Source organism: Monodelphis domestica, chromosome 1 (genome assembly GCF_027887165.1).
Source record: "Monodelphis domestica isolate mMonDom1 chromosome 1, mMonDom1.pri, whole genome shotgun sequence".
Taxonomy (NCBI): Eukaryota; Metazoa; Chordata; class Mammalia; order Didelphimorphia; family Didelphidae; genus Monodelphis; species Monodelphis domestica.
This window is the reverse complement of record NC_077227.1, coordinates 176,557,114-176,573,178: the sequence shown is the minus strand read 5'-3', so window position 1 is coordinate 176,573,178 and position 16,065 is coordinate 176,557,114. Positions and strand designations below refer to the sequence as shown.

The 16,065-nt window shown below is 37.7% G+C and overlaps 1 protein-coding gene across 1 annotated transcript in view; it reads left to right on the top strand.

Moving 5' to 3' along the window:
- LOC107648878 (olfactory receptor 49-like) overlaps nt 1-15,367 on the top strand; it is a 65,641-nt gene extending 50,274 nt beyond the window's left edge. Inside the window, exon 3 of the mRNA XM_007479795.3 lies at nt 8,139-15,367. Coding sequence (XP_007479857.1) covers nt 8,139-9,079 — 941 coding nt within the window. The 3' untranslated portion in view covers nt 9,080-15,367. The remainder of the gene's footprint in view (nt 1-8,138) is intronic.
- Nucleotides 15,368-16,065: the final 698 nt, after the last annotated feature.

Sequence of the window (16,065 nt, the reverse complement as noted above, 5' to 3'; positions counted from 1 at the left end):
GATACATGAGGTATATACATAAGCACATATAAGAAAAATTGAGGAGGGAGAGAGAATACTAACAACTGGGAGATCTGGGAATATTTCTCAGAAGAGATAGCTGCTGAGTTGAACTTTAAAAGTAAATGGGGACAGGCAGCTGGGTGGCTCAGTAGACTGAGATCCAGACCTAGAAATGAGAAGTCCTGGGTTCAAACTGCCTCAGATACTTCCTAGCTGTATGTCTCTGGGCAAGTCACTTAACCCCCATTGCCTACTCCTTACTGTTCTTTTGTCTTGGAATTGATTTGAAGATGAAAGGTAAGGCTTTTAAAAATTGAATTCTTTAAATTCAAAGCTATTTTATTTTCCCAACTACATATGATTTCAACATACATTTTCTGAAATTATAAGATCCAAATTGTCTCCCTTCTTTCCTTCCCCCTCTTAGAGAAGGTAAGTAATTTAATCTGGGTTATACATGAACTATCATGCAAAATATACTTCCATATTGGTCATTGTTGTAAGAGAATATTCATATAAAATAAAAATCCCAAAATAAAAACATAAACAAATCTGAAAAATAGTATGTATCCAATGCCAACAGTTTTTGTTTTGAAAATGAATAGCATTCTTTGTCATAAATCCTTCATAATTGTCCTGGTTTATTGCATTTTTGTGAGTAGCTAAGTCTTTCAGTTGATCATAATACAATATTGCATTTATTGTGTACAATATTTTCCTGGTTCTGCTTATTTTACTCTGAATCAGTTTATATAGATCTTTCCAGATTTTTCTGAAATCATCCTTACAGCACAATAATATTCCATCACCAAGATATCATAATTTGTTCAGCCATTTTCCAATTGATGGACATCTCCTCAGTTTCCAATTCTTTGCCCCCACAAAAAAAGCTGCTATAAAGATTTTTGTACAAGTAGGTCCTTTCCCCTTTTTAAATGATCCCTTTGGTATATAGGCCTAATAGTGGTATTACAGGATCAAAGGGTATGCACAGTTTTATAACCCTTTGGGCATAGTTCCAAATTGCCCTCCAGAATAGTTAGATCAGTTCACAATTCTACTAACAATGCATTAGTGTCCCACTTTTGACAATCCTCTCCAACATTTATCACTTTCCTTTACTGTCATATTGTCCAATCTGATAGGTATGAGATGGTGCCTCAGAGTTTTAATTTGCATTCCTCTAATCAAGAGTGCTTCAGAACATTTTTTTCATATGATTATTTATAGCTTTGATTTCTTTATCTGAAAATTGCTTGTTCATATCTTTGGACCATTTGTCAATTGGGGAATAACTTGTATTCTTATAAAATTGCCTTGGTTCTCTATAAATTTGAGAAATTAGACCTTTATCAGAGAAATTTGCTATGGAATTTTTTCCTCAGTTTTTTGTTTCCTTCTAATCTTGGTTACATTGCTTTTCTTTGTACAACCCCTTTTTAATTTAATGTAATCAAAATTATTATTTTTATATCTTATAATGTTCTCTGTCTCTTTGGTCATAAAGTCTTCCCTTCTCCATAGATCTGACAGGCAAACTATTCCATGTTCCCCTAATTTACTTATGGCATCACCAATTATGTTTAAATCATGAACCCATTTTGATCTTATCTTAGTATAGGTTGTAAAGTATTGGTCTATACCTAGTTTCTGCCATACTGTTTTCCAGTTTTCCCAAGAATTTTTGTCAAAAAGTGAGTTCTTATTTCTAAAGCTAGGGTCTTTTGATTTATCAAACACTAGGTTGCTAAGTTCATTTATCCTTGTATATTACATATGAAATCTATTCTATTGATTGACCATTCTATTTCTTAGCCAATAATATATTGTTTGTTTTAAAAATCCTTACCTTTTGTCTTGGAATCAATACTGTGTATTGGTTCCAAGAAAGAAGAGTAGTAAGGGCTAGGCAATGGGGGTTAAGTGATTTGCCCAGAGTTACACAGCTAGGAAATGTCTGAGGCCAAATTTGAACCCAAGACCTCCCATCTCTGGGCCTGGCTTTCAATCCACTGAGCCACCTAGCTGCCCCCCATAACATATTGTTTTGATGATTATTGCTTCATAGTATAGTTAAAGATCTGGTACTGCTAGGCCATCTTATTTTACAATTTTTTCATTAATTCCCTTGACATTCTTGACCTTTTGTTTTTCTAGATGAATTCCTTGTGATATATTGCCATAGTCTTCTTGCTAGTTTTTTTTTAATTTAAAATTTTTGCATCTATATGATTTAATGAAATTGGCCTATAATGTTCTTTCCCTGTTTTGTTCTTCCAGGTGTAGGTATAAGCTCTCTCTCTCTGTACATATATATATATATATATATATATATATATATATATATAAAACAAAAAGATTTTGGAAGGGTTCTTTACCTGCTTTCCCAATAGTTTATTTAGTATAGAGATAAATTGTTTTTAAATGTTTGATAGAATTCACTCGTAAATTCATTTGGCCCTGCGGATATTTTCTTAGTGAGTTCATTGATGGCTTGTTCAATTTCTTGTAAATATTCATTCATTTCATTTGGATTGTCAGATTTATTGGCATACAATTGGGCAAAATAGCTCCTAATGATTGCTTTAATTTCCTCTTCTTTGGTGGTGAATTCACCCTTTTCATTTTTGATACTGGTTACTTGATATTCTTCTTTCCTTTCTTAAATCAAATTAACCAATGCTCTATTTTACTTTTTTCATAAAACCAACTACTAGTCTTATTTATTAGTTCAATGGTTCTCTTACTTTCAATTTTATTAATTTCTCCTTTAATTTTTAGGATTTCCAATTTAGTCTTAATTGGAGATTTTTAATTTGTTCTTTTTCAAAAATTTTTTTAGTTATGTGACCCATTCATTGATCTGCTTTTTCTCTACTTCACTGGTACAAACATTTAGAGATATAGAATTTCCCCTAAGTATTGCTTTGGCTGTATTCCACAAATTTTGATACATTGTCTCCTCATTGTCATTCTTATTGAAATGATTGATTGTTTCTATTATTTGTTCTTTGACCCACTCTTTTTTTAATAATTAGATTATTTAGTTTCCAATTAATTTTTTATTTGTCTTTCCATGGACTTTATTGATTGTAGTTTTTATTGTATTATTATCTGAAAAGGACACTTCCCCTCTTGCTTTTCTTCATTTGGTCGTGAAGTTTTTATGTCTTAATCTGTGGTCAATTTTTTTTGTGTGTGTAGGTGCCATGCACTGATAAAAAAAAGTATATTACTGTTCAATTTTCTCCAGAGATCTATTAGTTTTAACTTTTCTAAAATTTCATTCACTTCCTTGATGTCTATATTTTGGTTTAGTATATCTAGATATGAGGGGGAAATTGAGGTCCTCCACTAGTATAGTTTTACTGTCTATTTTCTCTTGGGGTTCATATAACTTCTCCTTTAAAAATTTAGAGGTTTGGGCTCTGAGCATCACTCTGTGCTTATATAGGCCAGCCATACCACAGATTGCCTTGTGCTGGGATTTAGGTCCTCACTTCAGGCTTGGGCAAAGGCTCTGGGCCTCCCCTTTGGCTTGTAGCAGCCAGACACTACTTACTGCCTTGCACTAAGGCTTGGGGTTTCAGTTTGGGTTTGGGCAGGGGTTCAGAGCCTCACTCCAGGCATTCACCAGCTAGGCATGCTATGAAATGCCCTGAGCGAGGGTTTGGGCATCACCACTGGTTTGTGCTGGGGCTTGGAACTTTAAGGGGTATATGTAAAATTGCATTGTTATTGGCTTAGGCAGGATCTCAGGGTCTTGAAGTTGGCTTGGGCCCATGTTCAGAACCTGAAACAGTAGATATGGGGTGGGGAGGGGGATTGCTATTGGCTTGCCTCCTTGGTGTATCCTTGCTGTGGGCTGTGCTCCTGTCTCACTCAATTTAACTGTACCCTTTCTGCCTACCTTTCAAGTTGTATTCGGAAAGAAAGTTGCTTCACTCTGTCCCTTTGTTGGTTATTTCACTCCAATATTCATTTTGAAATGTTATTTTAAGGTTGGTTGGAGAGTATTCTCAGAGTGGTTTGAGTTTTCCCTGCTTCTATTCCGCCTCCGGGACCGTTTTTTAAAAAAAGCAGGGTTCTGACAGACAAAGCTGATGAGCAAGTTCATTCAGAGAATGAGGAATGAGTTGAAGCAGTTCACAGAGGTGGGAGATGGAGTATTAAATCCGGGGGTGGTTATTATAGTTCAATTTGACTAGAATGTAGTGAATGGCAGGGAGTATTAGGAAGTAAGGTACATGGGAGCTGGGTTATAGAGGGCTTTTAATGCCCAGCTATGGGAATTTTATTGTATAGGCCAGTGGTAGTGAACCTTTTAGAGAGGGAGTGCCAGGCTCAGCCCCCCCAAGATCATGTGCCATGCCCCTCCCCCCACCTCATGCTGAGTACACCCTGCCCCATCCCTTAACCCACACAGGGGAGGAAGAAAGTGCTCCCATTGGGCTCCTGGGACTAAGGTTGGGGGAAGTGAGGAATGTCCTCAGCAAGTGAAGAGAGGAGGAGGGGAGTGGCTTGAGCACTCTCCTCCCCTCCAGGTCTGCCTCCTGTGAGCTACCAACCTTACCCTCTCCCCTCCTCTGCTATGTGCTCCCATTGTACTGCTGGGCAGAGGGGTGGGTAATATGAAAAAATGTCAGGCACAGTGGAGGGAGGGGAGCAGCTCTGCCTGAGTTCCTCTGCCTTTCTAGTAATGAACTCTTGGGGTGAGTGTGGGAAGGGAGGGTGGCCAAGTGCCCACAGAGAGCACTCTGCATGCCATCTTTGGTCCCCATACCATAGATTCGCTATCACTAGTATAGGCAATTATAAATACTGAATTTTTTTAAAGCAGAGAAGTCATATTGGCAAACCTATGCCTTAGAAAAATGACTTTGGCACCTATGTAGAGCATGAATTGGAAAAGGGAGAGAATAAGAAGAATACATAGTAGGAGTCAGTTTTAGAGTCTCTAGGAGAGAAGTGACAAAGATCTAAATTGGGATGGTAGAGAGAAGGAAATGGATATGAGAAATGGTATACATATTAGATAAATTAACAACTAATTAAATATGGTAGATAAAGAATAGATAATAGTCAAAAATAGCTACAGGGAACTAGATGGGATTATGGATAAAGCACCAGACATGGAGTCAGAAAGATCTGAGTTCAGTTGTGGTCTCAGACACTTCTTAGTGTGTGAAGTCACTTAACCCAGCTTACCTCCATTTGTTTATTTGTAAAATGAACTGAAGAAGGAAATGGTAGACCATTACAGTATTTTTGTCAAGAAAATTCCTAATGGGTTCTGTAACAATTAAAATTAGTTTCTCTACTAAAAGTATTATATTTTATGAGGTTTATTAAAGATTATTAGAATTAAGAAATAAAGAAAATACAAAATAAGAGAGCATGTGCCTAGGCACAGAGCCCATTCACAACCACTTACTCTTCATCTTGCCTGCTAGGTAGAGAGCTGCATGTGCTTAGAAGTGGAAGCTGAGAGAAGTAGGCAGAGAGTCAGTTTAAATATAATTTTTGTTCTTGGCCCAGGTGGGAATTCAGGTGATATTATACAGAATTCTGGGAACTGCCAAGGACTTCTGGGAATTGAAGTCTGGGGTTCAAATCTCCATTTTTACAGTTCATCATTGGATATGACTAAAAAACAAAACAAAAAAATGTTTAAATGACCATTAGCTATCTGGTAGTTGATATAAGACTAGAATTGAGGAAAGAAGTTAGAGGTGATACTTCAATGGATCTTTGAGCTAGTTGATGTCAATATTTCCTACAAATATCAGACACTACAATACATTCATCCTACCTTAGTTCTTGTAATTTTGGATATGTTTCCAACAAATACCATATAGAGGCTATTACCCAGAATTTAGCTCAGGACATATTCTTGAGCACTAATAGTCTTCCAAGGTTGAAATTAATACATTTAATATCATTCTTCTGATATTATTGTTTCACTCATAATGCTCATTGAATACAAGATAGCATCATATGCAATGTACATGGTTTCTGATGTCTACATTATGTATTTAGCATATATGTTCTTAAAAAAGCATTTTCCAAAATATCATTCCCTTTGATCCAGTTTAATTCTTGCTTTTTTAAATTACTTCTAATAAGAGCGCCTAGTTTTTGCTTCTTAATATTTATTTTTTCCTTTCCTTTCCATAATATTATAAAATTTCAAAAAGGTAAATTTCAAAATGAAGAATTTTTAAAATAACTTATTTTATGTTTATCATCTTTCCTTCACACTGCTCTAGCAGTAATTTTTAAAAATTAAAGCCTTTATAACAAATATGTCTGGCTCAGATGAATTAAACTTAACTATTGGTTATGTCCAATAATATATGTCTCATTTTCCATTTTAAATCCATCATTTCTCTAGCAGAGGTGAGTTCATGTTCTATCTTTAGTCCTCTGGACTCAGAGTTTATCTTGGTATTTATCAATCAATCAATGATCAGAGTTCTAAAATCTTGTAAGTTCTTTTTCTCTATAATGTTGACATAGTATAAATTATTTTCTTGGTTTTTCTCATTCCATTTTATATTAGTTCATAGAGGCCTGTCCAAATTTCCTCTGAAGCTGCCTATTTAGTAATTTCTTATGGCACCACATCTCAGTATATTTGTATACAATATATTTTTAGCTTTTCCCCAATAAGAGGATACCCTCCTACCTTCAAGTTTTCAGGTACTATGAAAACAGTGGTTATAAATATTTTCAGTCCATATAAATCTTTTCCCCCTGCATTTGATTTCTTTGTATTATAGACCTAATGGTGGCACAGATGGGTCAAAATATATGCTTGTTTCAGTTAATTTTAGGGGCATAATTGCAAATTACTTTTTAGAATGATTGGACCAATTCTGCTAGATCCACCAACAATGCTTGATGTACCTGTTTTCCTGCAGCCCCTCTAGCATTTATCTTTTTCCTCTTTCATCATCTTTACCAAACCGACAAATATGTGAAAGAAATTCAGAGTCATTTTAATTTGCATCCCTCTATTTATTAGTTTGGGAGTATTTAAACATGAGGAAGTTTAAAAGAGAACAGCTCCTATAAGAGTAACATTGGAATACTGTAATTGATACTTAATTTGCCAACCTCCCATACACACATATAGGTGGAGACAGAATAAAAAATAGTCATATGTGAATATATAGATATGCATAAATACATTGATATGGACATAGAAATGTAGATATGACTAAAATTTAATCCTCTAGGTACTACCATTTACCTCTTCAGAGCATGCAGGTAACTCTCGGTTTTGAAGGACATGTCGATTGAACACAACCTCTGACAAATCTTATCAAGCTAGAAAGATTACATTTGTGGGTCAGGGGTTTGAGGGTATGTCTGATGACCATACTAATGAAGTTGAAGGAGGCCCATCATTACCATGTTGGTCTCACATAAGAATGAAATTTTCAACTCCAGCAGCTCTCAAAAGAACCTCATACTAAAATGATGAAAGAGTTTCAATCTGTGTCAGTGTAAATAGTCTCTACATCAATGAATTTGTATAGATCCTTGAAGTCCTAATGTAAGGATTCAATACTTGCAGTACATGAAAAGAACAGCTGGGTTAAATAAGCTAAATTGAGAGCCTACTTTCATTGCCTATGCTTTGAGTGACCTGAAGGACATAGGGATTATGGGAGGGGAAAAGGTTTAGTGGAATAATGAAATGAAGACTAGGGAGCCAAAGTTAACATAAAAAAGATGACCCATAATCTGGGATAAAAGAAATAAATAAGTGTTGAAAACAGGTTTTCTTATAAGGAACAAAATAAGAGAAGAAAGAATGGACCTAGTTTGGTTAGAAAACTAGAGTAGAAGAGTTTGGTCTACACACTCTTCAGTTAACTATGAATTACTCTCTGCTTTACACTGCCAACCCTACCTAGTTCCCAATCCAAGGTAACTATTGTATTGGCCATTCACTGGCTAGGGAGTGAATGGCATATGTGGACTGGAGACTGAAGAGACTACTGTACAAAAAAAAAAAAGCTAAAAAGGCTTCCCTCACCTCCTCATCCTTCCACTTGTAGATCAGTTGTGATCCTACAGCATCATAGCTTCTTGTGTTAATACCCTCATCTCTTTTTCCCCAACAGGGAACATGGGGAATAGCACCACTATTACTGAGATCATTCTTCAGGGACTCACAGATGCATGTGAATTCCAAATGCTGATTTTTGTGGGACTCCTCCTGACCTACATTATCACACTGCTAGGGAATTTCCTCATCATTGTTGTCACTCTGATGGATCATCGCCTTCACACACCCATGTACTACTTTCTCAGAAACTTTGCTGTTCTGGAGATCTGGTTCACTTCTGTCATCTTTCCCAAGATGCTGAACAACATCCTAACAGGCAATAAGACAATTTCTTTACTGGGATGCTTCCTGCAGTGTTTTCTTTACTTCTTCCTAGGAACTACAGAATTCCTCCTCCTGGCCGTGATGTCCTTTGATCGATATGTAGCAATCTGTAATCCTTTACGCTATGCTACCATCATGAGCAAAAGGGTCTGTGTGCAGCTGGTTTTATCCTCATGGTTGGGAGGATTCCTTCTCATCATTGTCCCAAGTTGCATCACATTTCAGCAGCCTTTCTGTGGCCCCAATGTCATCAATCACTTTTTTTGTGACAACTTTCCATTGCTAGAATTAATATGTGCAGACACAAGCCTGGTGGAATTAATAGGCTTTTTGGGGGCCAATGTCAGTCTTTTGGGCACTTTATCTGTGACTGCTTCCTGTTATGGTCACATCCTCTACACAATCCTGCGCATCCCCTCAGCCAAGGAGAGGCAGAAAGCCTTTTCCACTTGCTCCTCCCACATCATTGTAGTATCACTCTTCTATGGAAGCTGTATCTTTATGTATGTCAGGGCAGGTAAGGGTAGTGAGGGAGAGGACCTGAACAAAGTGGTGGCCATTCTCAACACTGTGGTGACTCCAATGCTCAACCCTTTCATCTACACTCTGAGGAACAAACAGGTAAAACTGGTGATTAGTGAAAAGGTGGGCAAATGGATCTCCCAGGTCTAAGCTAGAGGTGCAGAGCTATGAAAGTTCTTCATAGTAGGCAAGTGATCTTGAAGTTCCCTGAAAAGACTATTCTTGGGGTCTCCCCAGCCACTCAGATTTTTCTCTTTCCTCTCCTCCCCAGAGTGAATTACTAAAAAAGTTTCTGACTTCTGCTCAATACTTTGCTCTCAGCTCTCCCAATGGAACCAAAGCCATAGTGCTGTATTGTCCTGCTTACATCATGGGAACCTGGTGAATATCTAGTTTTTTTTTTTTTTAGTTAAGGAAGCAGAGAATAGAGGTAGGTCAATTCCACTTTTGTGCCAAGTCTTCCCTGGTGTCTAGTTCCTGACCTATGCCTGCTTGCAAGTGATAATTTATATCCCTCATAGTTTATTATTCATTTATGACAAACCCAGCTACTATTCCTGCTGGGATAACATCTGCTTAAAATGTCATCACCCAAAGCACTTTCACTGTACCTGTCTGGAAAATGTTATATAAAGCTATTAAAAAATATAACACTTGCCCTATGGGAACATATTATCTAAAATATGTAAAATTAATATATACTAAGATGCCAAGGACATAGCAAAACAAACATGTAAATCCAGGTTAAACAGTGCATCTGTATGAGTTGAAGCCAATAGGTGGGATATATAAATTCAAATATAAATTTGGAAACAAGCTAGATCACAACCTCATTTGTACCTGGAGAAGGTCTTACTGGGAAAGGAACTTTGTCCAGAGTCATTTCAATAAAGAAAGGAGAGATGGTGACCTACACAGAAAGACAATTGTGACACCATGTTGCTGACACAGAACACAGGGCTCAGTTATAGGTAGCCTTCAGATGAGATCAACTAAATTTCTATTTAAGTGGTAATCTGGTAAGAGGACCAAAACAAGGAAAGTGAGGTCATCAGGACATGCTTACTAAAGGCTTTTGAAACAAACCATGAGTTTCTTAAACCTGCTCCACAGCACAATAGGAAGATATCAAATCCTAAATGATCAAAATGAAGCCTAGGAAAACTTTGGTTATGATTTAAGAACAGATCATTGGTTGGAAGGGAGATGAGACTTGCAAACAGTAAAATAACTGTTTGATCTGGGAGAAAGGAGCAAATTCAGGATATAGGATGTAAGATCAAATAATTTTGATTCCAACTGGTTTTCTCAAGGGAAGGGCATTTCTATTCAGATGTCACTCTGTTATCTCTATAGAGAGAATAACAACTTCATTACTAACAGGAAAGTCTACCCAGCAAAAATGAATCTCCTACAATTCTCATACACCATATGTATGGTTGGAATTGATTGGAGTCAAAAGGAATTTTCTCCATCTAGCTTAAAGATTTTTTTAATTTAAGGAGTAGAACTTTAGGCAAATGAAAAGAAATTGTAAAAAAAGATAAATTAAGAGAGTTATTCATGAAAATACTATAACATCATAAATGAAAACAAAATGTAAATATTTCCATCAATTTAATGACCAATTATGACTTTGGAAACTGGTGATGATGCTTGTCTTTCAGTTCAGGGTCAATTGGTGAAGGACTATAAGTATGGGGCATGCAATTTCAGAAACTAGTACAACATAAATTTGTTTTGCTTGACTATATTTGATATATGAAAGAGTTTTATATTTGGGAGGGGAGAAGAGAATAACAGAGAGTGCTAGTAATACCAAAAAGAGAAAAGAAAAATTTAATGAAACTTAAAAATACAAAGAAGAGAGCTGAAGGAGTTTGGAAGGTGATGCTGACTAGCTAGGCAATGTTGATATGACCATATTAAATTATATACATGTATATATATAAACCATATTAGATTCATAATTTTGTATACAATCCTTATTTCCTGGGCACCTTACTATATGGAAATGTTCATGTTTTGTTTGTATTAAGTTTGTATTAAGAAATAAAATTTAAAAATAAAATGCCTGTGACTAATTTAGGTGGCTCTGTAGACAGAGAGCCAGGCCCACAGATAGTATCTTGGGTCCTAGGTTCAAAGCTAACCTTAGACTCTTCCTAGCTGTGTGACCCTGGGCAATTCATTTAACCCCAATTGCCTAGCCCTTACTGCTGCCCTTCTGCCTTGGAACCAATACACAGTATAGATTCTAAGACAGAAGGTAAGGGTTTTTTTTTGTTTTGTTTTGTTTTGTTTTGTTTGTTTTTTAAAGATAATGCCTAAAAATTTCTCTAGCTGGCTACTAGACCAGCTGGATATGGGTCTAAATCTTAAAGAGTTGAACCAGTCCTTGAGGCTTTAAACTAAAAGAGCTAAAAATCTCGAATCCCCCTTCTTCCCCCACTCCTTGCCCACATTTAGTGGAGAACCAACAGAGAATGGGTTCAGGAGAGACACAGACAATTTGCAATGACAAAGCAGTTCATAGTATAATACCATCACCAGAACTACTATGTTTGTTCTGTAAAAAATAGACTCAAATACAGGACTACAATCCCCACAAGCCTTTGCTCCACTTCCCCAGAATGCCTTGTAATCTCACCTGGGCTGAGATCGAGAAGATATTTAAGCTGATTCAAAGGCTTTTGAGCTCTCTCGCTCTTGGACTTCCGTTTTGGGGTAGGCCTGACTTTTTTCATACTGTAGGTGAGGTTGTGTCTAGGCCACTCTATGGCCTGGACACGTGTTTCTTATCCTGTATTTTCTTTAATCCTTAATCTTCAATAAACCTCTAAAAAATATAATACTCCTTGCAGAGAGAAACTAATTTCTACCTGCCTCAGTCTCCCCATATTTCCTAAATTTTAATCTTTACAATGCCAATGCATTCCTATCATTTACTTTGAATTGGTATGTCCTTTGGTTGGTTTGGTAGAATAAAGATCAATAGATGTTTGCCATTTGGGCTTTTCAATGGATACTGATCCGAAAGATATCCTATAACCCAGATAGCTTTCAGAAAGTCCTCACCTGAAGGGGATCTCATGATACACTTCCAATCCAACATGTCTTGAACTACTCTACCCTCCGAAGTTTCCCCATTTTTGTCAGATGACAATGCTATTCTCCAGATAACCCATGCTCAAGACCTAAAGGTCATTCTTCCACTCTTCCCTCTCCTAAGCACTCTTAATTGTCATCAGGTTCTCTCAGAATCTCTCCTCACAACAGTACTGTAAATCTTGAAATTTCTCAGACTTGTGAATGTTAAAAATTTCCACATTGAGGAATCCTCCATTGGAACAAATTCCCTACTGGGAAACATTCCCCATTTTGATGTGAGAACTCGCTAGGATCAGAAATGGGAGGACCTCTACTCCACCCGTACTTAAGACTGCTTTAGGGGAGAAAACTCCTTGCTAAACAATGAAAGTACTTGGACCCATGCTTATAATAAGGCAAGGAATTCTTTGAGCCATGCCTGTTTTTTAGAATTGATACAATGAGATGCTAGGTACCTAAAAGGGTCGGGCAAGTTTTCTCTTAATGAGATTAGTTGACTCAGCTGTGTTTTCACTGGTTCAGACTTACTGAGGAGATTAGTCAACACAACAGCATTTTTTCTGGTTCAGACTTACTGAGGAGATTAGTCGACTTAGCAGGAATTCAGATGGGCAGTCCTTTGGAAAACGTCTACAATGATTGGTAGATGTAAGGACTTAGGGGAGGTGACATAGGAGAAAAACCCCTATATAAGAAAAAGCAGAATCTCTTTAAAAAAATCCTTTTGGAGGATCTCTGATGAGGATCGCTTGGGAAGAATCTCTTGAGAGAGGCTCTGGAGAAGGGAAGCTCTTGGAGGACAATCTCTAAGGAGATCTCACTGGAGCTCCTCTGAGGGGACTCTGTCCCTCTGGAGGCTCTGGAGAGAGGCACTTTGGAACAGTCTCTGGCTGGAAGGCTCTTTAAGTAGGACTCTGGCTGGAACTCTATCTGGTGAAGTCAGCTGAGATGGAGCTGGCCTGGTGTCACTAGAATCCTTGCTTAGACAGACCTTGTGGTGAGTGTTAAAAGACTGACTGACTGATCTCTCTCTCTTAAGACTCAGGTCTAGGCCATGTTGGCTTAAGGCCCTTCATACTTATTTCCTTTTTCTCTCTTTCTCTCTTTTCTTTAATTCCACATTTGTATTAATTAAAATCTCTATAAAACCCAGTTGACTTGGGTATTTGAATAATTGGGAATATTTCCCTGGCGACCACCTTATATTTGATTTAAAACCAAGACACTGTAGTGAAACATATTTTCTGAGGTCAAATTTACTCACCCTCTCTTATATCTATCACAATTTATATCTTCCACCATTTTAACTCACTATAGTTTACAACATCAACCATTTTAATTATTACAGTACTTAACTACAACCTGTTCCCTGCATACTCATTCTTATAATAAAATCTGTTGACATCCAGATTACTTCCACAGTAACATTCTTACTCCTAATCTCCTACCTCCAAACCAGTTTGTATAATACTGTCAATTTAATATCCCTAAAATATTATTTTCTGTAGATAATGGTGATGATTTAAAATGTACCCATTTTCATTTTGCAGGGTAGTTTATGTGTGAAAGAGATATCAGGAAGTGATCTTTGGTGCTTCAAGGTAATAAGATCACAGTGCTGGGTTTTCAATCTCATATGTTAATATTTGGTAGTTTCATTAGTCATGTCTATTGATCAGAGTAGAAACTAGGGAAATATAATCACTGTAAGAAATGCCAATGACAGAAAAAGTCATTTTGCTGAAGATATGCTTCCCCATTTTCTCCTTTTTTTGGTTGAAGCTTTACCAGAGAACTGACCTGTGACATCCATTTGTGGGATTAAAGGAACACAAATTGAGATTGTTATTGTTCAGTCATGTCTGACACTTCGTGACTCCATTTGGAGTTTTCTTGAGAAAGATAATGGAATAGTTTGCCATTTTGCAGATGAGGAAACTGAGGCAAACAGGGTAAAGACACCTGCCCAGAGTCATGCAGCTAGTAAGGGTCTGAGGCTGTATTTGAACTCACAAAGATGAGGCTTCCTGATTCCAGGCCCAGCACTCTACCCACTGGCCTACTCAGTTTGAATGACTAATTACCATTTTAGTATCTTATTTGCTTAGAGTTAGAAGAGGCCTTAGGGGTCTTCTACCCTCACAAGTGGAACCTGAAGGGCACAGTGGATATTGCTGGATTTGGCCTGGATTCAGGCCAGAATGGCCTGAATATAACTTCTTCTTCATTTACTTACTAGCTATGTCAATCTAGGCAAGTTACTCAACTTCTCTCAGCCTCAGTAGACTCATCTGTAAAATGGGAATAATAACACCCACCTCATAGAGGGGTTTTAAGGATCAAATGAGTAAATATTTGTACACTTTAAAGTACTAGATAAGTGCTATTATCATCATCATTCACATGAGGAAACAGGTCTAGACAGTTGATGTAGTTTACTAAAGTGACATAGCTAATAAATTGCAAAGTTGGGCTTTGAACTTAAATTCTCTAACTCTACATTCGGGGCACTGATTGGTCTCTCTCCTTTGTTAGTCTTTTTGGATCATGATTTGGTTGTCCAACATGCTGACTATCCCTCCCAATTTTATGTCACTTGTGCATTTGAAAACATAATATCTATGCCTTCATCCAGCTTTTTGACAAAAACAGTTAGAAAAGCGGTTCTCAACCTGTGGGTCGTGACCCTGGCAGGGGTCGAATGATCAAAACACAGGGGTCACCTAAAGCCATCGGAAAGATTTACCCTGTTGCCTGGAGACCGGACTCAAACAGAGACCCAGAGAGAGCACCTGGGCGTGGGCTCTGGAGGGGTTAAGAACGAGTCCTGGAGTGGATAACTCCTGGAGCGGATAACAGAGCCGAGTAACCCCAGCAAAGTGAAGCCTTAGCTCGAGCTGGAGGGAGACGACAGGAAGAAGAAGGCAGTGTCTGCAGACCCCCTCCCCAGGCAGGACTTACTTCCCGCCCCAGCGCTCAGGCTGCCTCCTGCTGGATTAATATTTCTCAACATATAATTAAATATTGTTTTTGTGACTAATCACTATCTTTAAATTATGTTTGATTTGTAGCAATGAGAATACATAATGCATATCAGGTATTTACATTCCGAATCATAACTGTAGCAAAATTACAGTTTTGAAGTAGCCACCAAAATAATTTTTTGGTTTGGGGTCACCGCAACATGAGGAACTGTATTGCAGGGTCACGGCATTAGAAAGGTTGAGAACCACTGAGTTAGACAGTACAAGGTGAAGCACACTTTCATATGATATTCCACTGGAATTCACCCTCAAATCAACATTAGGTGGCTCAGTAGTGTAATAGGGAGGGTAAAAGCAAGGGTTCAAACTAGTTATAAACATATAAAAGGTTTATTAAACTAAAGAGAGAAGTATGGGAAGGGAATCAGGTAATGACTTACTCCTAAACCCCACCCAATTATTAAACCCTAAACTTTCTAAATTATCCTAAAGTATCTAATTAAATGAGTAATTAAAATTAGAGAGATTTGTAAAATTTACAGGGTCCAAGATTCTCATGAAACCAGAGTCGTCCTTTGGGTCAAAGAGTCTCAGGATGAAGATTCAAGGGGGAATGAAGATTAACACACACACTCTGTCCACCAGTGTGGGGTAATCACTCACTCAACCCCTCCTTGAAGATGGTCCAATTTCCTGGCAGCTCCAACCTTGTTTTCCTTGAGAGAGAGACACTTCCACACCTCTGTCTTCTTCCAGAGTCCACTCACTCTCTCTCCAACAACTGACTCTGTGTCCAGTCCCAGTCCTGGGAGTTCTGAGTGAAATGTTGGCCCTGCAACATCTCTTGCATTTAGCTTTGCAAAACCTCCTTACTACAGTGAATAGAGCACTGGGCCTGGAGTCAGGAAGTCCTGAGTTCAAATCCAGCCTCAGATACTTATCCAGTCATGTGACCCTGGGTAAGTCACTTGACATCTGTTTGCCTTAATCCCCTGGAGAAGGAAATGGCAAAACCAGTCTGGGATCTTTGCTAAGAAAACC